At 46.9% G+C, this 23,917-nt stretch overlaps 1 protein-coding gene across 2 annotated transcripts in view; it reads right to left on the bottom strand.

Moving 5' to 3' along the window:
- notch1b (notch receptor 1b) overlaps positions 1–23,917 on the bottom strand; it is a 112,183-nt gene that overhangs the window by 7,840 nt on the left and 80,426 nt on the right. For both annotated transcript variants that reach the window (XM_087998156.1, XM_087998157.1), the window contains 11 exons: positions 23,235–23,463; positions 14,158–14,359; positions 12,347–12,500; positions 11,738–11,922; positions 10,767–10,899; positions 9,849–10,106; positions 9,340–9,452; positions 7,881–8,455; positions 6,898–7,326; positions 6,281–6,429; positions 5,018–5,234 (listed from right to left, as the gene is read on the bottom strand). In XM_087998156.1, the coding sequence (XP_087854282.1) occupies positions 5,018–5,234; positions 6,281–6,429; positions 6,898–7,326; positions 7,881–8,455; positions 9,340–9,452; positions 9,849–10,106; positions 10,767–10,899; positions 11,738–11,922; positions 12,347–12,500; positions 14,158–14,359; positions 23,235–23,463 (2,644 nt within the window). The remainder of the gene's footprint in view (positions 1–5,017; positions 5,235–6,280; positions 6,430–6,897; positions 7,327–7,880; positions 8,456–9,339; positions 9,453–9,848; positions 10,107–10,766; positions 10,900–11,737; positions 11,923–12,346; positions 12,501–14,157; positions 14,360–23,234; positions 23,464–23,917) is intronic.

The following is a 23,917-nucleotide window of genomic DNA, read 5'->3' as shown; positions in this document are numbered from 1 at the left end:
TGAGTTAGCGGTTGTGTCAACAACTGAAGAATAAATTGAATAGTAACCAAATAGTTACAAGTCAAACTTGTGACCAATGAAAGCTCGGAATTTCAACTGAAAATTTAAATTACTAAATACAAAGGCTAGGAAATCATATTTTTTCTATAAGTCACTGGTTAGGTCTTAGCAGAGTGCCTAATTCTGACTTTGAGGCTTTGGGACCAGGTGTGGGAGCAAGTTACTGTGACAGCCCAGGGATGAGGGAATTGAATGATGTGGAGAGATTGGAGTTGCTGGAATTGTTCTCCTTCAAGCAGGGAAAGTTAAGGAGGAGATGTAATTGAGTTGATCAAAATCAGGAAGGGAGAAACAAAACAAAAAATGCTGGAAAAACTCAACAGGTCTGGCAATATCTGCAGAGAGAAGTCAGAGTTAACGTTTCAGATCAATGATCTTTCTTCAAAACAGAATCCAGAAAAGGTTTGATTGAGTCAATGAGAAGAATGTGTTTCCGGGGCAGGAGGGTCAGTGACCACAGAGACACAGATCGAAGGGAATCAATAATTGCACCATAGAGGATGAGGTGGATTTCTTTTTTGGCACAATGAGTTGTTGTGACCAGGGACATACTGCCTGACAGGGCAGTGGGAGCAGATTTAACAGGAACTTCCCAAAGAGAATTGGAAAAATACTTGAGAAGGAGAAAACAGCAGATTACTGGGAAATGGCAAGGACAGTTGTAAAATTGGATAGAATCATCAAAGAGATAGGATTGGCATAGTGGACCAAACAGCCTTCTTCTAAGCTGTAGGAATCTATGAGGAGAATATAAGGTTCAGTAGTAAATATGGGGTTATTTAAGGAGGTGACAATTGCCATGGGCAAGGGAAATGCAGTGGATGTGGATGTCAAGAAGCCTTTGACAAAATGCTGCCTAACAGTCTATTGGAAAATGTTAAGGGATGTGGAGTTAGGAGGAGAAAGTTGCATTTCAAAACTGCTTAGAAAGGATGTGAGGGTTTACGGAGCTTTCTCAAATTGGTCGGAAGTGGGAGTCAGTGTCCAAATATTCAAATAAGAGTCAAAGAGGAGGAAAATAGAGTTATGTGAGAGCAAAAGGCTATCAGCTTCAGTAAATGGGGCAATTGGTAAGGTAGTACATTTTCCTTTAGAAAGTGTGAATTATAACTTGAATGGGATAGAGCTTATGATTTGGGGGAGCATCAGATGCAGTAGAATTTAATATGTGAGCAGCATGTTCTGTGAAACAGAAAGATAGAAATTGAATCTGAAGATGCAGTTAATGGGATGTACAAAATGAGATGGAATAGTTACAACATGGGAAAATGTGAGGCTATGCACTTTGGTAGCAAGAACTGAGGCATAGACTATTTTCTGAATGGGAAAAGGTTTCTGGAATCTGAAGCACAAAGAGACCTTAGGAGTCCTAGATTAAGATTCTCTTAATGTTAACCATAAGACATTGAGCAGAAATTAGGCCATTCAGCCCATAGAGTCTGCTCCACCATTAAATCATAAGTTTCTCAATCCCATTCTCCTGCTTTCTCCCTCATAACCCTTGACCTCCTTGGTACTCAAGAACCTATCTTACCTCAGTCTTAAATATACTCAATGACCTGGCCTCCACAGTCTTCTGTAGCAATGAATTCCATAGATTCACCACTCTCTGGCTGAAGAAGTTTCTCCTTATCTCCACTCTAAAAGGCTTTCCCCTTTACTCTAAGGCTATGTCTGAAAGTCCTTGTCTGTCCTACCAATGGAAACATCTTCCCAACATCTACTCTGTTCAGGCCATTCAGTATTCTGTAAGTTTCAATTGGATCCCTCCTCATCCGTCTAAACTCCATCGAGTATAAACCCAGAGACCTCAAACGTTCCTCATATGTTAAGCTTTTCACTTCTGGGACCATTCTCATGAACCTCCTCTGAACACGCTCCAAGGCAGTACATCCTGCCTGAGGTATTGGGCCCAAACCTGTGCCCAGAACTCCAAATGTGGTCTGACCAGAGCCTTATCAAGCCTCCAAAGTACATCTCTGCTTTTATATTCAAGACCTTTCAAAATAAACGCCATCATTGCATTTGCCTTCCTAACTACTGATTCAACCAGCAAGTTTATCTTAACAGAATGCTGGAAGAGAACTCCCAAGTCTCTTTGTACTTCAGACTTCTGAATTTTCTCCCCATTTAGAAAATAGTCCATGCCTTTATTCTTCCGGCCAAAGTGCATGACCTCACACATTCCCACATTGTATTCCACCTGCCACTTCTTTGCCCACTCTCCTAACCAGTCCAAATCCTTCTGCATCCTCCCCGCCTCTTCAATGCTACTTGTTCCTCAACCTATCTTTGTGTCACCTACAAACTTTGCCAGAATGCCTCCAGTTCCTTCATGTAGATTGTTAATGTGGAACATGAGAAGTTGTTGTCCCAACACTGACCTTGCGAAACACCACTTGTCACTGACTGCCTTCTTGAGAAGGACCCTTTTATCCCCACTCTCTGCTTTCTGCCAGATAGTCAAGCTCCTATCCATGCTAGCACCTTACCTCTGATACTTATTTTGCTCAGCAGCCTCCTGTGCAGCATCTTGTCAAAGGCCTTCTTGAAGTCCAGGTAGATAACATCCATTAGCTCTCCTTTGTCTAACCTGTTACTTCCTCAAAGAATTCTAGCAGATTTGTCATGCATGACTTCCCTTGATGAAACCATGCTGACTTTGCCCTATTTTACCATACACTTCCAAGTATTCAGAAATCTCATTCTTCACAATAGATTCCAGGATCTTACCCATGACTGAGGTTAGGCTAATCGTTCTGTAATTTTCCATCTTTTGCCTTATTCCCTTTTTAAACAGGGGTGTCACATTAGTGATTTTCCAGTCCTCTGGGACCCTTTCTGATTCTAGCAATCCCGAAAGATCATCACTAACGCCTCCACTACCTCTTCAGCTATCTCCCTTAGAACTCTGGGATATAGTCCATCTGGTCCAGGTGATTAATCCACCTTCAGGCCATTCAGTTTTTCTAGCACCTTCTCTTTGATGATGGCCTCCATATTCAGCTCTGCCCTCTCACTCTCTTGAATTTTTAATATGTAGATTCAGTTGGCAGTTGGGAAGACAAATGCAATGTTACCGTTCATTTCAAGAGAGCTAGAATATATGATCTGGAATATACTGCTGAGGCTGTAAAAGGCTCTGGTCAGACCACATCTGAAATATTGTGAGCAGTTTTGGGCTCAGTTTCTAAGGATGGATATATTGGCATCGGAGGGGATCTCGAGGAGGTTTACAAGAATGATCCCAAGGATGATTTGGAGATGCCGGTGTTGGACTGGGGTGTACAAAGTTAAAAATCACACAACATCAGGTTATAGTCCAACAGGTTTAATTGGAAGCACACTAGCTTTCGGAGCGACGCTCCTTCATCAGGTGATTGTCAAGGATGAAGGGCTTGTCATATGAAGAGCAGTTGAGGACTCTCAGTCTGTACTCAATGGGGTTTAGAAGGATGAAGGGGAATCACATTGAAACTTACAGAATACTGAGGGGCGTGGACATGGAGAAGATGTTTCCACTAGTAGGAGAGATAAGGATCTGAGGGCACGGCCTCAGAGTGAAGGGGTAACCCTTTAGAACTGACATGAGGAGGAATCTCTTCAGCCAGATGGTGGTGAATCTGTGGAACTCATTGCTACAAATGACTGTGGAGGCCAAGTCTTTGAGTGTACTTAAGACAGTGATAGATAGGTTCCTGATTAGTAAAGAGAACAAGGGTTATTGAGGGAAGGCTGGAGATGGAGTAGACAAACATACAGGCATGATCAAATGGTGGGCCAAACGGCATTATTCTGCTCCTAGGTCTTATGGTCTTCTGATCTTATGGTAAGTCTACATAAACCTAAGGAAGTCCACAGTGAATGGACTATGTATAATATTGGTCTCCATTGGATAGCTATATTGAGGTTTCTCAATTTCAAATTCACCATGAAACTGCCCAGTCTGAGAAGAGACAAAAGATAGAGCTGGAAAATTCCAGCTGACTTCATTAGATCAGAGGACATTTAGGGGCTAACTGAATTAAGATCTTTAACATTATTAAGAGATGGGAAATGTCGTAACTGTTTGCTTTCACTGATTGCAAGATCTTGAATCTGGGACACAGGCAGAGGATTAAGTTGGAAATTAGGACATAGGTTGAGGAAGCTCCTCAGAGGAGCAGGTTGTGAGGGTTTTACATTCAAAGTTAGTAATGGAAGCAAAATTCAGGTCAACATTTAAGATAAAGGAAAACAGAGCAGCTCCCTGGAATTGGATATTGTTAATGTACAGGATAAACACCAACACAGAGCAGATGAACTGAATGGCCTCTTTGAGTATAAATCTGTATGGCGAGAGATTGAGCTGGTTAAAGACAATGATAAGCCCTAAGTGAAAGGCTTAGCATGTGCAAGTGTGAGCGAGATGGGGAACAGAGAGAAAACAAAGGCACAAACTGCATCAACAGAAAATGGAGGAAAGTGACAACAGAGGAATAAGGGGAGGAAAACCTGGACACAAATCTGGACAGAGACCGCTGAACAAAAAAAGAGAGAGACACACCTGGACAGAGAGAGACCCCCGGACAGAGAGAGGATAAACACATATACAACTGAGTACAGAGACACTGAGAGATAGGATATGACTGTAAAATAGAATAACATTAATTTTCATCTCACTACGTGGCCATTTGACCAACTGGTATAGAGCAAGGGAAGGGTAAGTGCTATTGAATGGTACCTGCCTTGCTAAGGTTCAAAGCTCAAGGGACAGGGAAGGTCACTGTAGTCACACACTCGGACATTAAATAGAGAGGTTACAGCCTATCCAAGGTGTAGTGACACACTCAATGGAAACACCCCTCCTCACACACAGACAGACACTCATACACACACACACACACACTCACACATTGACTCTCCAGTCTGGGCAGCTGATAAATAACAAATAGCAAATGGTTAATGCCTGACTTACTTCAACCCAACCGAATCCTCGCCCACCGGCTCCCGGCGTTTCTTCTTGCTGCTCTCTGTCACCTTAAAACCTTCGGGGAACCAGAGCTGTCCGTGCTCTCGATGTCGTTTCCGAGACACCAGCACCCCCATCCCAATGAAGGCCAGAAATATGAGCACAGACACCACAACGTACATGGGATATAGGTTATCGTCATGAATGGTCACAATTCCTTCACCTGGAGAGAGTGCAGGAGGAGAAAATGATCAAAACAGACTGGGAACAGAGAGAAGGGAGAGGAAGAGAGGGAGGGGAGAGAGAGATGGGGGAGGGAGAAGCAAAGAAGACAAAGGAATGAGAGCAAAAAAAGAGGAGTGAGAGGAGAAAGAGGGAGGGAAAGGCGAAAGGAGAGAGATGAGCAAAGGAGAGAGAGAAGAAGAGGGAGAAAGAGAGAGATGAAAGAAGAGGAGGGAGAGAGGAAAGAGTGCAAAGGGAGGGGAGAGAGAAAATGGAGCGAGAAAGAGGACAGAAGGAGAGAGAGAGACACAAGACAGAGAGAAGAAGAGCAAGAGGGAGAGAGAGGAAGAGGGAGAGAGAAAGAGAGTAGGAAAGAAAGAGGAGGAGGACAGACAGAGAGAAAGGGAATAGAAGAAGAGACAGAAAGAGATAGACGGGAAGAAATGAAAAGTGAGAAGGAGGGGGGAAGGTAAAGGGAAGGAGAGGGAGAGATAGATGAGAAAGAGAGGTTGAGAAGGAGAAGGAGAGACAGACCACGAGCAGTATGTGCAGAGTTATAAACTGCGAGGGTTCCATTTTATACAGAGGCATGAAGAGAAATTAGAATTCAGTCAGTGTGATAAACTCTCTGAACAAGGTCAGTTAAATGATGGGTAATCAGAATTGCAAAAAATATAAACGAAAGAAAGAAAAATGTCCCAAAACGGTGCTAGGGGTTTGTTTGTATTTTCCTTCTTTCGACTTGAAGAAAGTCGAACTCTTGTCTCGCTCACGAAGGGAAAGGATTTAGCAATCATCAAATTAGCACAGCAGGATTAATCTGTCAAAATCTCAGGAATTACAGACTGATCCTAACTACAAAGATATCAAATTCTCATCCACTCCGATCAATTCCTTCTTTTTTTGCCTTAATGATTTGGCAGCTGATAAGTCAGACTAGAGGTACCCTTTGAGAGGTGGTTAATTAGTCTGACAGACAGTGTGTGCTTTCTTTTCCTGCACCGCATCCTCTGAAGGTAGGGGGACATGTTAGAGTCTTACACTTACTCTCCACAGTCTCAATGTTGTATGGTAGCTGGAGGCTGCCTTGGGAAGCCATGGCACCCAGGAAAGCTGCCACATCTGTTGTACTGGCAAAACAGTCAGAGAAAGCCTGGTAACACTGTCGATTATCGATTTCCAGGTGAACAATCGACCTAGCCAAGGAAAAATACAAACAGTGTACATTTATATAGTGCCTTCATTGCCTCAGGTTATCCCAGACTGCCTCACAGTCAATACACAATCCAATCAACTCATTTATCATGTAGGAAAGGTGACTGCCTATTTGTACCCAGCCAGATCTTTCAAACTGTGGTGTGACAATGATCCGATAATGTCTGTTGGTGGAGAGATGAATATTAGGCCCAGGGGACCCAGGAAAGCTCTTCTTCTTTTACATCATCCCCCCACCTAGAATCCCTCATGTGCAGACAGAGGCCATTTGGCCCTACAAGTCTGCCCCACCCCTCCACCCTTTCCCCAAATGGAATTGAATCCGGGTTCCTGGCACTGTGAGGCAGCAGTGCTAACCGCTGAGCCACCATGTCACCTCAATATTTCTACAAAATAGTGGCTATGGTTTTTTTTTTAATGGAGGCTGGGCAGAAGCTGTCTTTACTCACCCTTTGACCTCTTGCCGGTCCAACTCCCTGCGGCTCCGAGGGGACACCAGTGCATAGAGCGAGCGTTTGACATGACTCAATGCGTCAATGACTCGGTCACTGGCCTCTGCCATTGACCTCTTCACATGGTGTCTGTGCAGCTGCTCCTTGTTCCCATAGTAAGGGTAAACCATCATGTCGCCATTGGGGTGCCTCTTAAACTTGACATTGGTGTGCAGGATGTGGCTGAGCTCACGAAGGAACCCCACCGAGTCATTCAGTAGTTGTTCAGGAGGCACCAGGACAATGAGGAGCAGTGTTCCCTCTGCCAGCTTCTGTGGCTTGTCATTGGCACAATCCAGACCATCCCATCCACACTCGATATTATTACAGCCCTGGTCGCAGTGGCCATCGTCATAGTGATCTTTGCAGTACTGGTCATACAGGGGACTTTGCAATGCAGGGAGAGAGGGAAAAGTCCGTTAATCAGTGTCCAGGACACAGTGATAGTCCATCATACCCTTTCCCAGAATATCACCACACTGCCTCCCATCTCTATCCATCCTCAAAATTCTTTTCCTGCACCATCACTCCAGCGGTCCCTTCCATGCTCATTTTCGTTTCCTTTCTATTGCTTTATCTGTCCTTCCTTCATATCTTTCCCTTTGTGTCTGTATTTCTCTCTCTTCCTCCCCTCCATGCCTTCCTTCTAGCAAGGTCAGAGGTCACCAGTAGACATATCCTGGGCAGATCCTCTTGCCCCTCACAACCGCCCACTTGCCCTCTCAGTGGACACAGTTATCAGCATAACTCCTGCAAACCAAACCATCTCCTTGCTGCCCTCTCCCCTGCCTCTTTCCCTCCCCTCTGTACCCCTCCTGTCCTCTCGTTTCTCTGCTCCTCCCCGACCCTTATTTTCTCTTCACCTCCCTGTCCATGTCCCTCCTCCTGCCTCTCCACTGTCTCCCTCCCTCCATGCCCCTGTGGCCCACTCAGGGACTCACTTGCACTGGGACTCGATGCTCTGACAGTCAAAACCATCATACAGGCAGCCCACATTGTTGCAGTGTTTATCACATTTCCCATCTCCAAAGTAACGCCAGCATTGCAGAGCATGTGAGCAATTCTTCCAGGGATCATTGAAGTTGAGGGAACAATCTCCACCATCCCAGTCGCAGGCGTGAGTGTTACAGTGAGCCTCACACACCCGGTTTTTGGCAAGCTGCACACACTCGGGTTTATCACAGCCCTGCTCAATGTTCGGGGGAAACGTGATGTTCTGTCCATTTCCTCCTTCAAACTCATAATCCAGGATGAAGCACTGCAGCCCATTGAAGAGGCGAGGACAATGGCAGCGGTAAAAAGGCTCAGTGGGTACACTCTCGCATGTGCCCCCATTGTAACATGGGTTGGACTTGCACGGGTTCCTGGTGGGCAGCTGGCAGTCCACCCCGCCTTGTCCCAGGGGGCAGGCACAGCGGGGAGAACCCCCCTGCGTCAGTACACACGTTCCCCCATTATGACACTGCAGATTACCACAGACACTGGCCTGATTCTCACAGGATGCTCCCTCATAACCCTGCGGGGGAGAGAAAGAGAGAGTGTGAGAGGAAGAGAGAAAGTGAAGAAGTGAGAGAAAGAGAGATTGAGGGGGGGAAGAGAGAGAGAGTGACAGAGTAAAGGAGAGAAAGACAGAGATAGGGATTGAAGGGGAGAGAGCGCGCAAGACAGCATGCAAGACAGAGCGCCAGAGAGAGAGTGAGAGATGAAGAGAGATTCAAAGTGAGATACTGAGAGAGTGAGTGACAGATTGAGGGGAGAGTGAGAGAGAAAGAGAGACAGAATGAGAGAAGTAAAAGCAAGGGAATGAGTGAGATAGAATGAGGGAGAGAGAAAATGTGAGTGAGAGTGAGATTGAAGGAGGGTGAGTGAGAAGCAGAGAGCATGAGAGGTAGAGAGAGTTGGATGGGAGACAGAATGTGAGTGAGTGAGAGAGAGATGGAGAGAGGGAGAGAGCGCGCGAGGGGCATAGAGCAATGAGAGAGAGTGAAGGAGGGAAAAAAGAGAATGAGAGACAAAGACAGAGAGTGAAAGAGAAAGAAAATGAGCGTGACAGAGTGAGCAGGGAGAGATTGTGAGCGTATAAGTGAGAGAGATTAATGGAGGCAGAAAGACAGTACATGAGAGATGGGATAGTGTGTGCGAAGGGACAAAGAAAAAACGAGACAGAATGACAGAGAATCACAGAACATGAAAGATAGAGAGTGTGTGGGGAGAGTAATAAAGCAAGACTGTGACATTAATAATTAATAATTAGAATGAATTGTAATGGTTTGTATATCTACGGTAAGGAGTCTGTGCAATAGAACTTGTAAACACGGGTTAGGAGTGGACAGGTCATAGCTGCTGTGAGAGAGACAGAGGAGGTGAGCATATTGCGAGAAAGGTGGAGGTGAGGCTCACCAAGGGGCAGCGACAGATGAAGCCGTGAACTGTGTTCCCAGCGACAGAGCATGTCCCGCCATTTCGACACGGCCGGTCCTTACAGCTGTCAATAATCCGGTCACATCGGAGTCCTGGAGAATAACAGACATTGAGTTCAATTAGCTCTCAGGAAGCACCCAGTGTCAGCCCCATCCCATCGCCCTGAACTCCCACACTCACTCCCTAAAAGTAACCCCCACCCTATACCTACTCCCTACAAATCCCCAAATCCCTTATCCATATTGATCACCTCAAGTCTTCCCGTCTCCTCATCCACCCTCCATTCTCCCTCACCAATCCGTTCTCCCTAACCCCCACATTCTCTTTCATCTCCATTCTCCCTCACTCCCCCATTCTCCCTCATTCCCCCTCCTTTCTCACTCACTCCCCATTCTGTCTCACCTCCCCAAGCCCCATTCTCCCTCATGCCTCCCCATTCTCTTTCACACCCCACACCACCCCAATTCCTCCCCACCAACCCCCCTCACCTGTATAGCCTGGCCGGCATTCGCAGTGATAGGCGTTGACGAGTTGGACACAATTCTGGGTTCCTCGAGGGTGACATGGGTTTGACAGACACTCATTGACGTCGCCTTCACAATGTTCACCCACAAATCCCGGGGGACAGATGCAACTGTAACCTCCAACACGGTCCACACAGCGTCCTTCATTGAAACATCGAGGGTCCAGAGGCAGAGAGTCCAACTGGGGGTTACAGTCATCCAGGTTTATCTCACAGTGCACACCTAGAAGATGGGGAATGAGAGACAGGAGGGAGAGAGGCGAAAACAAGAGACAGGTGATAAAAGGGGTATAAGAGACAGGTGTAGAATGACAGACAGGTGTGGAGAACAAGAGATAGATGGGGTGTCGAATGAGGGACAGGTGGGTGAGAGGTGGAATGAGATATGAGGGACAGCAGAAGAATGAGACGTAGGAGGGGTGAGGAGAATGAGAGACAGGTGGAAGAGAGGGAGAAACAAGAGAAAGAAGGGAGATGAGGAAAACAAGAGTCAGGAGGGAGAGAGAAGGAATGAGATAGGTGGGGGGGGAGAGAGGGGAACGAAACAGGACGGGGGAGAATGAGAAACAGGCGGGGGGGAGCGAGAGATAGGGAATGAGAGACGGGGTGGGAAAAACAAAAGATGGGAGAAAGGAAATGAGGAACAGCAGGGAGAGAGGGGGAACAAGAGACAGGATGAGAAGGGTGAGGGAGGAGACAGAAAAAATGTTAGGAAATGGGATGGCACCATGTGCTGCCCAAACACAAGTTGTATAAACACAATTACTGGCCACTGCCACACTCGGCTTCACTGCCAGTCATGTGGAAAAGGATTGTGTTCCAGTCAGTCTTGAAACTTAGCTTCACCTCCCCACATTCCATTCATTCCTGCCCGCTAGCATACCCTGAGTCCCTCGAGGACAGGAGCACTTATAGGTGTTGATGAGGTTGATACATGTGCCCCCATTGTCACAGGGCTGGGAGAGACACTCGTTAATCTCCTCTGAGCAATTGATTCCATGATAACCAGCAACACACTGCAAGGGAGAAAGAAAGGAACATTTAAAAAAAAAACATTTCAATCACAGCAACAAGAAAACTCACCAGGCACAGAATATTGTGGCAGGATCATTACTACCCCACAATAGAAATTAAAGGTATGCATTTATATAGAACCTGCACCTGCATCACTCACTCCAAAGTGCTACAAAACCAACATGCCTCTGCTGTAGTTGGAAGGGAGGTTAGGATGGAACTGTACAGCACTTGGGTTAGGCCACTGCTGGAGCACTGTATGCAGTTCTGGTCACCGCACTACAGGAAGGATGTGATTGCACTGGACAGGGTGCAGAGGCGATTTCGCCAGAATTGGGATGGAGCATTGTAGCGATGAAGAGAGGCTGGATAGGCTCAGATTGTTTTCCTCAGAGCAGAGAAGCTTGAGGAGGAACCTGATAGAGATGTATAAGACTATGAGGGGCATGAACAGCGGTTCCCCTTAGTCAAAGGGTTAATAACAAGGGGGCATGGTTTTAAAGTGAAAGGCAAGAGATTTCGAGGGGATTTGAGGAAAAATCTTTTCACTGATAGGGCACTGGGATCAGCAAACCCCTCTGGGAGGGGAGTTGAGGCAGGAAACCTCCCAACCTTTAAAAAGTATTTGCATGAGCATCCAGTGTCATAACATTCAAGGCTGTGGGCAGAGTGTGGGACAGTGGGACTGGTGTAGGGGGTAGTGCAGTTTTGACAATACAGACCCAATGGGCTGACACACCCCTTGCACTGACCCCCCCCCCTTCCCTCCGCACTGAGCCCCTCCTTCCCCACACTGACCCCTGACACTGACCTTTAACCCTGCTGACTGTCTGACCCTACCTTGCAGGAGTAGCCGCCCAGATAGTCAGTGCAGGTCGCTCCGTTCTGGCAGGGGTTGGGGGTACACTCGTCCACTTGCTCCTCACAGTAACTGCCTGTGTAGCCAGCCTGGCACCGACAATGGTGTGTGTTCCCGGCATCAATACAGATGCCACTGTTCCGACACAGCTGCTCTGTGTCCAGCCCTACAGAACCAAACAACAGGAATGACTGACCAGCACAGCCCAGAAGGGGCAAGAGGTGGGTAGTTAGAGAGTGTGTGCAGGTATCAGAGGATGAAGATTTGTGGAAGTATGAGTAGAAGTGGAGTGAGCATGGGGGAGGGAGGCGTTTGTGTGTGTGCGCGTGTGTATGCACGTGCGTGTGTATGTACGTATGTGTACATGTGTGTGTATAGGAAGATCAGAGGTGGGGGCGAGGTGATAAGGATGTTGGAGGGCTGTGAGCTGAGGCAGAATGGAGGGTGTGTTGGAGGAGGTGGGATAGGGTGCAGTATGGTTAGGAGGCGGTTGGGAGGTAGGGGGAGAACGCTGGAGGGGGGAAATGAAGTTTGAAGGATGTTTGATTCTGGTGTTGGAGGGGTTTGCGATTATCCACACTGGAGGGTACCTTGTTGTTTGGCTGCCACTTCACAGGACACACTGGGCACATCACAGTAGAGGCCAGTCCAGCTGCTCCGACATTCACATCGATAGGTGGTGCCAGTCTGCCAACAGGTTCCCCCATTCTTACAAGGTGACGAGTCACACCAACGTACTAGGTTCTGGAGGCAGAAAGCGAGAGAGAGAAAGAGAGTGAGATAGTGAACCCAATGCCTTTATAACCTCTCACCTGACTCAGCCCCAAGGTTAACTCCTGACCTTAAATCACTCTCATGCCCTCAGTGATTTGACTAGTCATCCCATTTCCCAGCTCTTAGCCCAAAGCCCTGGAGATTATCAGATGTTATCAGTGTTTCCAACTCACCCACCCTTTCGGGCAGAGAGTTCTGGACTCCTGCCACCCTCTGAGTGTCACAGTTATAGAGTCATACAGTACAGAAGAAGCCATTCAGCCAATCACTTCTGCACTGACCTATCAACACTAGTCCCACTTACCAGCACTAGGCCCATGACATTTCAAGTGCTCATCAAAGTAATTTTGAAAGGTGGTGAGGTCTCCCGCCTTGGCTACCTTCCCAGTCAGTGTACTCCAGACCCATACCATCTTCTGGGTGAAAACATTTTTCTTCAAATCCTCTTTAAATTGCATTTCACCTTAAAATTGGCCCTAAAACTAAGGGGAATAGCTGATTTCTATTCACAGACAGCATCCTGGGGAATCTCCTCTGCATCCCCTTCAGTGAGATCATATTCTTTCTATGGTGTGATGACCAGAATTGCACACAGTACTCCTGCTCTGGCCTAACCAAAGTCCTATACACCTCCAACATAACCTCCCTGCTCTTGTAATCTGTACCAAGACTGATAAATGCAATTGTTCTGTAAGCCTTCTTAATTACTCTATTACCATGTCCTGTCACCTTCAGGGATCTGGGGACAAGCTCCCTAATATCCCTCTGTTCCTCTGAGCATCCTGCTTATCTGCTATTCTTTGAGTACTCCCTCATCTTTTACATCTTCCCAAGTGCATCACCTCCCATTTATCAAGGTTAACCTCCATCTGCCACTAACCTGATCCTATCTGTATCCTCCTGTAACCTATCACCTTCCTCCTCACTGTCAATCATCAAGCCAATCTTTGTGTCATCAACAAACTTACCCATACTCTCTTCGATATCAAATACATTTCTCTTCGCCACTGCTTTAGTCTTCTATCTCTTTACTTAAATCTATGCCCTGGTTATTGACCCCTCCAATTATGGAGTAGCTATCCATTCTGTCTGTGCTTCTCATAATATTATACCCCTTTATCAGGTCCCTCCTGAATCTTTGATGCTCCAGGGAAATCTCCAGTCTATCTTTTGGATTCTGTAAATCTGTGCCCTCTTGTTCTTAACCTTTCACTATCAGGAATGGTTGCTCCCAATCCAGTCAGTCCAGACCGTTGTGATATTGAGAACCGCCATTAAGTCCTTTCTCACCCCAGTTTACAAATAAATGGTTCTTTAATTGATAAAATGCTCCTTTGCAGATCCCAGCCTCGTATGCCTCCAACTCAGGCCACTGATATGTACTGACCAGCCTCACCCTGAGTGCTCACTCTAGGTGTGACTGTGAATACTAACCATTATCAATCCAACCCGAGCAGCACACCATATCACATCCCAGCCCCCAAACCCCTGACAGTCAGGTTATGGTCCAGGATGTCAGGACCCGCTGGACTGGACCTCTTCTATCCACCCTCCAGCCTCACCACCAGGGAATGTGACAGCAGGAAAGAGTGTTCAGGGCTTAGTTATTTGGTAAGATTGCACAAACCTGACAGTTGAGGCCAGAGTAGCCTTGGGGACAGGTGCACTTGTAGGTGCCATAGCTGTCATGACAAGTGCCAGCATTGAGACATGGTCTGGAGTCACACTCATTGATGTTGTGTTGGCAGTAACTCCCTGTGAAACCAGTCGGACAAAGGCAGGTGAAGGTATTGATTCCATCAACACAAGTCCCACCATTAAAACATGAACTGTGAAACAAACAAAAAACTCAGGTTTAATATAATGCATTCCTATAGAACATACAGCTCATAAAGAGACCATTTCACCCATCATGCCTGTACTGTCTGTCTAACCAATCAATCAGTCTCACTCCTCTGCTCTTTCTCCAAAGTCCTGCAAATCCTCCCTTTTCCTGTATTACTCCAATTCCCTTTGCAACATTCCTGTTGAATCTACTTCCACTTCCCTCTCAAGCAGAACATTCTATAACACAACAACTCATTGCATCAAAAACATTCTCCTTCTCTCCTGCTCGATTTGTTATACTGATTCCCTTCAATCTGTGTCCCTCTGGTCAATGACCCTCCTGCTGTTGGTACAGCTTCTCCTGATTCACTCAATCTAATCTCCTCAGGATTTTGAACACACTGTTGACTTTCAGCTGCCTGAAACCAAAGCTCTGGAATTTCCCCCGATCCACTTTCTCCTCCTTGAAAATGATCCTCAAAACAATCTGTCTGACTGAGCATTGGTCACATGTCTTCCCCTCCCTCCAACATTGCCCTACACAGTAAGCTACTTCCAAAGTGATTTCTTCCACACTCTCTCATCCAGTTACTCCATCTCTCCCTGTGCCCCTCTCTCTCCTCCAAACTCTCCCCAGTCACTCCTGCAAAGGCCAAACAGGTTGGGACTCTCTTCACTGGAGTTTAAGAGAATGAGAGGTGATCTCATTGAAACCTGTCAGATTATTAAAGGACTTGAAAGGATACATTCTGAGAGAATGTTTCCGCTCATGGAAGAGTCATAGGACCAGACAGCACAGTCTCAGAGTAAAAAGGCACCTGACATGAGGAGGAATTTCTTCTCTCAGAAGGTTGAGTGTCTTTGGAACGCCTTGCCACAAAGAGCTGTGGGGCAGAGTCCTTGTGTATATTTAAGGATGAGATAGATTCTTGATCAATAGGTGATCGAGGGTTACAGGTTGAAATAGCTGCACAAAGGCTGGTATCCATCACCACGTCACCTTTTATTTACATGCGCACAGTACACTGGCTGTGACCAGCTAGCTCAGTCAGTCCCTGAATCCCTTGTTTATTATGTTTTTTTTGGAGTCAGCCCCTGAAGTAAGGAGACTTTCAATCTCTTGCTTTTTTTTCTTCTGAATCCTCTATTTATTATTTTTCTCTAATCCTCTGTTTACATCTGTCAGCGAGGGCTCCTGATTGGAGCGAGGTTAACAACCCCAATCAAGAGTCACATTCAATGAGATCCACCTGGTTCCAATCATAATATCCCTCCCCCACTAAGTTCGGGATGTAGACCTGGTCTTTCTCTGGTGGCTTCTCCTGAAGTGTTTTTGCCCCTTTGACTTAGACACAGGCAGCCTGTGCTAGATTGTAGTCTGTCTTTTGCACCTGGAGCATCTCAGGAGAGGTTTCCTCAACATTAGACAAAGCAGGAGAACCCACGGTTTCTGACAGGCTTTATGGCTGTTCTGAGGGTCTAGATATGTTTTGCTCCTACCCTGATTACGAGGTAGCAGCTTTCATGTGACTCACATGTTTGTTCAGGACTGCCTCACCTACCCAAACTTTGTATATCACTGGACCTGACCTCGCCTCATACCCATGCAGGGCCATTTCTGAGGTTCTGGCACCAGACTTTGTCTGCTGAAGTAAGCTGTTTCTCTTGCTTAGAGAAAGCATGTGGCCAGCATTGGCATTCCTGCTGCCATTTCATCCTACCCCCAGCTCTAGGAATATCAGGTTAATTTAGTGCGGACTCTTCTCCCCATCAGAAACTCTGCTGGAGCTATCCCTGTAGTTGCGCAAGGGGTGGTCCTATAATCGAACAGGAACCAGGAAAGTTTGGTATCGAGTGAAGCTATAGGCTGCTTCTTTAAACCTGCCTTCAATGTTTGGACCACTGTTTTGCCAGACCATTGGACAATGGACGGTATGGATCTGAGCAAACATGCCAAATGCCATTCGACTTTAGGAAATACGTGAATTCCTTGCTGGTAAACAGCATCCCATTGTCTGTGACCAATACTTCTGGGAGTCTGTGTGTCACAAATGATGTTTGCAGCTTTTCAATCGTTATCCCTGAGTTTACTGAATGAACTCTGTGCACATCCAATTTGAATAGGCACTCACAATAACCATTCAGCCCATAAAAGGACCAGCATAGTCGACATGAAACCAAGTCCAAGGTCTTCCTAGCCATTCCCACCAACGTGGGGGAGCTGCTGGTGGTAGTTTTTGTGCTTGTTTGCACTTTAGGCACTGCCCCACCAATGCAGCTATGTCAGCATCCAATCCTGGTCACCAGACATAACGTCTAGCTAACATCTTCATTTTGAAGACCCCTGCTTGTCCCTTTTGGAGGTCGGCCAGTATCTGGCGGTGACAATCACTTTTGCTCCCCACAGTAATATGCCATTCTTATGGCCAGTTACATATGAATTTCCCATAATAATTCACTAACCCAAGGAAAGGCAGAGCCAGGGCACCTTTGATTGCCCTCACTTAATCTTCCAATGGATGTAACCTGGTTTTGGTTGAGTGTGTTGCTGGAAAAGCACAGCAGATCAGGCAGCATCCGAGGAGCAGGAAAATTGATGTTTTGGGCTAGAGCCTTTCATCAGGAATGAGGCTGGGAGCCTCTAGGGTGCAGAGATAAATGGGAGGGGATGGGGCTGGGGAGAAGATAGCCGAGAGTGCAATAGATGGATGGAGGTGGGGTAAAGGTGATAGGTCGGAGGGAAGGGTGGAGCGGATAGGTAGGAAGTAAGATTGACAGGTGGGACAGGTCATGAGGGTGGTGCTGAGCTGGAAGGTTGGAACGGGGTACTGTGGGGGGGGGGGGGGGAAGGGAAATGAGGAAACTGATGAGGTCCACATTGATGCCCTGGAGTTGAAGGGTCCTGAGGCGGACGATAAGGCGTTCTTCCTCCAGGCATCAGGTGGTGAGGGAGTGGCGATGGAGGAGGCCCAGGACCTGCATGTCCTCGGCAGAGTGGGAAGGGGAGTTAAAATGTTCAGCCATGGGGCGTGGGGTTGATTGGTGTGGGTGTCCCAGAGATGTTCTCTAAAGTGCTCTGTGAGAAGGCGTCCAATCTCCCCAATGTAGAGGAGACCGCATCGGGAGCAACGGATACAATACACGTCACTACATGTGTGAACGCGCAGTGAAACTTTGATGGAAGTGGAAGGCTCCTTTGGGGCCTTGGATGGAGGTAAGGTGGGGGGGAGGTGTGGGCGCAGGTTTTGTAATTCCTGTAGTAGCAGGGAATGGTGCCAGGATAGGAGGGTGGCTTGTTAGGGGGCATGGACCTGACCAGGTAGTTGTGGAGGGAACGGTCTTTCCAAAACGCGGCTAGGAGTGGGGAGGGAAAGATATCCCTGGTGCTGGGGTCCATTTGTAGGTGGCGGAAATGTCGGCGGAAGATGCGATTTATGTGGAGGTTGGTGGGCTGGAAGGTGAGGACCAGAGGGGTTTTGTCCTGGTTGCAGCTGGAGGGGTGGAGTTCGAGGGCAGAGTTGCGGAATGTGGATGAGATGCATTGGAGGGCGTCTTCAACCACGTGGGAAGAGAAATTTCAGTCTTTAAAGAAGGAGGCCATCTGGTGTGTTCTGTGGTGGAACTGGTCCTCCTGGGTGCAGATGCGGCGGAGGCAGAGGATTTGGGAATACGGGATCTTAGCAGGAGGTAAGGTGGGAGGAGGTATAATCCAGGTAGCTGTGGGAGTCAGTGGGTTTGTAAAAAATGTCAGTGTTGAGTGGGTCTTCATGGATGGAGATGGAGAGGTTCAGGAAGGGGAAGGAGGTGTCAGAGACGGTCCAGGTGAATTTAAGGTCGGGGTGGAATGTTGAAGTTGATGAACTGTTCGACCTCCTCGTTGGAGCATGAGGTGGTGTTGATGCAGTCATCAATGTAGCGGAGGAAGAGGTGGGGAGTGGTGCTGGTGTAACTCTGGGAGATGGAGTTCTACGGAGCCGACAAAGTGACAGGCATAGTTGGGGCCCATGTGGATGCTCATGACTACACCTTTCATCTGGAGGAAGTGGGAGGATTGGTTTTGTCAACTTTGTAACTCAAGGAGGTCACTTAGAGCACCTGAAACATCCATATCTCCCTTCTAAGGTGTACACCCACTTAGGAGAAATGTTTAAGCATCTGTCTAAGTTCTCCAAGTGCTCTTTATTAATTCTCGATTGTTAGCACATCATCCAGATAAATGGCAACCTGGCATAGCCCTTGTAAATGTTCTCTATTGTCTGTTGGAAAAGGGTGCAGGCTGATGATACCCCACATGGCAGTCTTGTATATTGATACAAACATTTATGGGTATTAATTGTGAGACTCCTCATCTCGTCGCAATTGCAGGTAGGCGTGCCTCATGCCCAGCTTTGTGAAGAACCCCTCTGCCCAACTAATTTTGTGTACAAGTCCTCTATGTGAGAGCATAGGTCTTTATCCAGCTGCAAAAAGCAGTTTACCATTTGCTTAAAATCCCCACAAAGGCGAACCAATTGGTATGGCCAGTGCTGCCCATTTCATAAACTGCACTGGTTTGATGATTCTTTCGCTTTCCAGCCTCCTGATTTCCACCTCTAGTTTTCTCCACAAGGTAAATGGCACTGGTCAGGCCTTGCAAAATCACTGAATTGCTTCCTGGTCAACATGTAAAGTGGCCTTGGCCCTTTTGATAGTCCCTAACCCTTCCTGAAAAACTACTGGTGATTTCATTAGGACATCACTTGGGCAGCCATTTTCTAATCAAAAAATGTTGAGCCAATCGAGGTGAATCTTTCTTCACCAATTCCACCCCAATAGGCTTGAGCCCGAGCCTCTTACTGTAATCAGTGGTAACTGCACCAACTGCTTCTCATAGGAGACTGGAACCAAGGTGGTACCTGAATCTGTAATGGTTCCCTGGTTTACATTCTCAGTCTGGCTGAGGTCTTGTGCAAACTTAAGGGTTGGGGTCCAGAGCAAATCTTGTTAAAGACAGCTTCTACAACCACTGATACAGCAATGCCAGTATCAATCTTCATGAGAACTGGGTGACCATTTAATCAAATATTAATTTTAGTTGGTTCCTGATTTGGATGTTGCTGAGCAATTTAACTGTTCCACACCACATGTGGGTGGACTTTCCAGGGTGTAGACTCTCTTGGATAGCAACCTACGAATTCCCTTACTCAAGTCAGACTTTCTCAGACTCCTTTGCAGTCTCAAGTCTGCATACCAGCAGCAACTGCAAATGGTTTGCTGACCCAGACCCTGGAGAATGTCTTAGCCAGTTGTCCGAGGCTTGGCTTTGTTGTGGGGTTCTGCTATGGGCTGACTCAGGGTACACCCTCCGTGAGGCTCTGCAATTGCTGACACTCAGGTGGTGTTCCCCATGCTCAGTTGGACTGGTGAGGGTGTCCACCTCCTTTGCCCTGTAGCTCCCATGCTCCACTTGCCACATATTCTAAAGACAAAGTCAGTTGTAGTGACTGTTTGAAGTTCCCACTTACATTCGGGACACCACCCATGCCCTCCACTTCCTCCATGATTTTCGCTTCCCCAGACCCCAACGCCTTATCTTCACCATGGACATCCAGTCCCTATACACCTCCATCCCTCATCACAAAGGCCTCAAAGCCCTCCGCTTCCTCCTTTCCCGCTGACCCAACCAGTACCCTTCCACTGACACACTCCTTCGACTGACTGAACTGGTCCTCACTCTGAACAACTTCTCTTTCCAATCCTCCCACTTCCTCCAAACCAAGTGAGTAGCCATGGGCACCCGTATGGACCCAGCTATGCCTGCCTCTTCATCAGATATGTGGAACAGTCCATCTTCCATAGCTACACTGGCACCAACCCCCACCTTTTCCTCCGCTACATCGATGACTATATCGGCGCTACCTCGTGCTCCCACGAGGAGGTTGAACAGTTCATCCACTTTACTAACACCTTCCACCCCGACCTCAAATTTACCTGGACCGTCTCGGACTCCTCCCTCCCCTTTCTAGACCTCTCCATTTCTATCTCGGGCGACCGACTCAACACAGACATTTACTATAAACCGACCGACTCCCAAAGCTACCTAGACTACACCTCCTCCCACCCTGCCCCCTGTAAAAACGCCATCTCATATTCCCAATTCCTTCGCCTCCGCCGCATCTGTTCCCAGGAGGACCAATTCCAATACTGAACAACCCATATGGCCTCCTTCTTCAAAGACCGCAATTTCCCCTCAGACGTGGTTGACGATGCTCTCCACCGCATCTCCTCTACTTCCCGCTCCTCCGCCCTTGAGCCCCGCCCCTCCAATCGCCACCAGGACAGAACCCCACTGGTCCTCACCTACCACCCCATCAACCACCAGATACATCGTATCATCCGTCGTCATTTCTGCCACCTCCAAACAGACCCCACCACCAAGGATATATTTCCCTCCCCTCCCCTATCAGTATTCTGGAAAGACCACTCCCTCTGCGACTCCCTCGTCAGATCCACATCCCCCACCAACCCAACCTCCACTCCCGGCACCTTCCCCTGCAACCGCAAGAAATGCAAAACTTGCATCCACACCTGCCCCCTCACTCCCCTCCAAGGCCCCAAGGGATCCTTCCATATCCATCACAAATTCACCTCCACGTCCACACACATCATTTACTGCATCCACTGCACCCGGTGTAGCCTCCTCTACACTGGGGAGACAGGCCGCCTACTTGCGGAATGTTTCAGAGAACACCTCTGGGACACCTGCACCAACCGACCCAACCGCCCTGTTCCTGAACACTTTAACTCCCCCTCCCACTCCGTCAAGGACATGCAGGTCCTTGGCCTCCTCCATCGCCAGACCATGGCAACACGACGCCTGGAGGAAGAGCGCCTCATCTTCCGCCTAGGAACCCTCCAACCACAAGGGATTAATGCAGATTTCTCCAGCTTCCTCATTTCCCTTCCCCCACCTTATCTCAGTCCCAAACCTCGGACTCAGCACTGCCTTCTTGACCTGCAATCTTCTTCCCGACCTCTCTGCCCCCACCCCCTCTCCGGCCTATCACCCTTACCTTAACCTCCTTCCACCTATCGCATTCCCAATGCCCCTCCCCCAAGTCCCTCCTCTCTACCTTTTATCTTAGCCTGGTTGGCACATCCTCCTCATTTCTGAAGAAGGGCTTATGCCCGAAATGTTGATTCTCCTGCTCCTTGGATTCTCCTGCCTAGCCTGCTGTGTTTTTCCAGCATTACATTTTTCAGCTCTGTTTGAAGTTCAGTTGAGCTTCAGCTAGTAGGCACTTTTGCATGGTTATATCATTAAAATGGTCTCTCAGCATCTTAGTCAGGGTTATCCCAAAATCACATGCCTCTGCCAGTCATCTTAACTTCATCAAAAATCCTGATATGGATTCCCATGGTTCTCAAACAGCCAAATAAAACCAATAGTATCTCAGAATTAGAGGAGGTTTGGGGTGGTAATAAACCATAACCAAATCCGTCAACTCTTGGAAGGTTTTGGTGTCTGGTGCTTCTGGCAAAGTTAAGCCCCTAATACTCAAAAATACTGTGGATCTACAAGCAGTCAGAAGGAATATTCATTGTTTTTCAACTGTCCCAATGTCATTTGCCCAGAAAACATATCACCTTTCCACATACTGAGACCAGTCTTCATCAGGTGGATTGGATAAGTCAAGCTTCCCAAATACAGGCATGATGCCAGAAATGCTTACCAGAACTCAAAGATGACTGTGCTTGAAAAACATTTGCTCGCAACATTCTGTTTTCCCTCGTCACCACTGAAATGATTACACAGAGGCCTGTATCCCATTACCAAGTTACCCTTTATTTACATGTGCACATACAATAGTGGTGGCCAGCCAGGTCGGAGTCAGTCCCTGAAGTCAGGAATCTCTCTGAATCCCCTGTTTATCTTTTCTCAGTATTTTTAATAAATGACTATGTCTGGTGAGTGATTTGATTCCAACTTTCAAATTTCAATGGCTACATTTTGGGTTTCACTATTAAATATTAATAATTATGAAATAACTGCACAGGGTCTGGTATCTCGTCACCAGGTCACCTTTCATTTATATGTGCACAGTACATTCTTGGACTGTCTCTGAGCATACATACAGTACACATATGTATGAACAGGCAGCTCAAACACAGTCCATGAAATCAGGAAATCCTCCGAATCCCCTGTTTATTTATTTTCATGTTTCAAGGGCTTTATTTCTTTGAAAAATCTACTATTAAATCAAAAATGTAAAGTATTTTAGCTGTTACAGTACAATATAACTTCATACAAAAAAGCATATTACACAATTTCATATCATCAATGGCTAAATGTGACACTCGTATCATAATTCTGTTTTTTAAAAAATTTTGGTCATTAACCTCTTATTAGAGTTCTTATCCAAATACGCCATATGTACTAATTCTCCACAGATGCTGATATCCAGTCATCAAGCCACCCTTTATTTACACGTACATAATATCTGACACTGGTTCAACTCCCTCACAGCCACCTCTCAGAATGAACAGAACCTCTGACTTCCTGTTTGTTTAATTCCGTTTATTTTTTTCTCTCTTTTTTTTCTTTTTTTTGCTCCCTCAGAGGCAGCTCTTAGAGAGAACAGGATGTCTGACATTCCTGTTCTTCTCTGTTTATCTCTGTTAGCCAGGGCTCCCTGATTGGGCCAGATTAACAACCCCAATTAAGGATCTTGTAGTCAATGAGATTCACCTGCTTCCAATCATGACACAGGTAAAACAATGGAAAGTGGACTGAGGAATATTGGTTCAGCTATTTTTTATGATGGTGGAGTGGGCTTGGGGGTCCAAATGACCTACTCATATTGCTACTTCTTATGATCTGATGGACTCAGTGCTCACCTCTCTGTGCAGTCGGGGGTGTTGTTCTCACAGTGCATACCACTGAAGCCCAGGGGACAGGTACATGTGTAACTGTTGACACAGTCCGTGCAGTTACCACTGTTCCTGCAGGGGTCACTGGCACACTCGTTAATATCCTCCTCACATTTGGGACCACGGAATCCAGGGAGACAGTCACAGGTGAAGCTACTGACTCCATCAGAGCACGAGCCTCCATTATGGCATGGATCTGTCAAAGGCAAAACAGAAAAAACAGGCTAGATCAAGACAGGAGCCAATATACAATTCATAAGACCAAAAGACATAGAAGCAGAAATTACACCATTCAGCCCCATGGAGTCTGCTCCACCGTTCAATCAGTGCTGGTAACTTTCTCAACCCCATTCTCCCATTTTCTCCCAATAACCCTTGATTCCCTTGACAATCAAGAAGGTATCTACCTCCGTCTTAAATATACTCAATGACCTGGCTTTGACAGCCTTCAGTGGCAGTGAATTCCATAGATTCACCACTCTCTAGCTGAAGACGTTTTTCCTTATCGCCATTCTAAAAGGTCTTCCCTTTATTCGAAGGCTGCGCCTCTGGCCCTGGTCTCTTCTATCAATGGAAACATCTTCCCAACATCCACTCTGTCTAGGTCATTCAGTATTCTGTAAATTTCAATTAGATTCCCCCTCATCCTT

Source organism: Chiloscyllium plagiosum, unplaced genomic scaffold, assembly GCF_037043375.1.
Source record: "Chiloscyllium plagiosum isolate Xiang-an unplaced genomic scaffold, Cpla_swu_hap1 HiC_scaffold_21, whole genome shotgun sequence".
In the NCBI taxonomy this organism is placed as follows: Eukaryota; Metazoa; Chordata; class Chondrichthyes; order Orectolobiformes; family Hemiscylliidae; genus Chiloscyllium; species Chiloscyllium plagiosum.
Note: the sequence above shows the minus strand (reverse complement) of the source record. Positions and strands in the feature narration are given on the sequence as shown.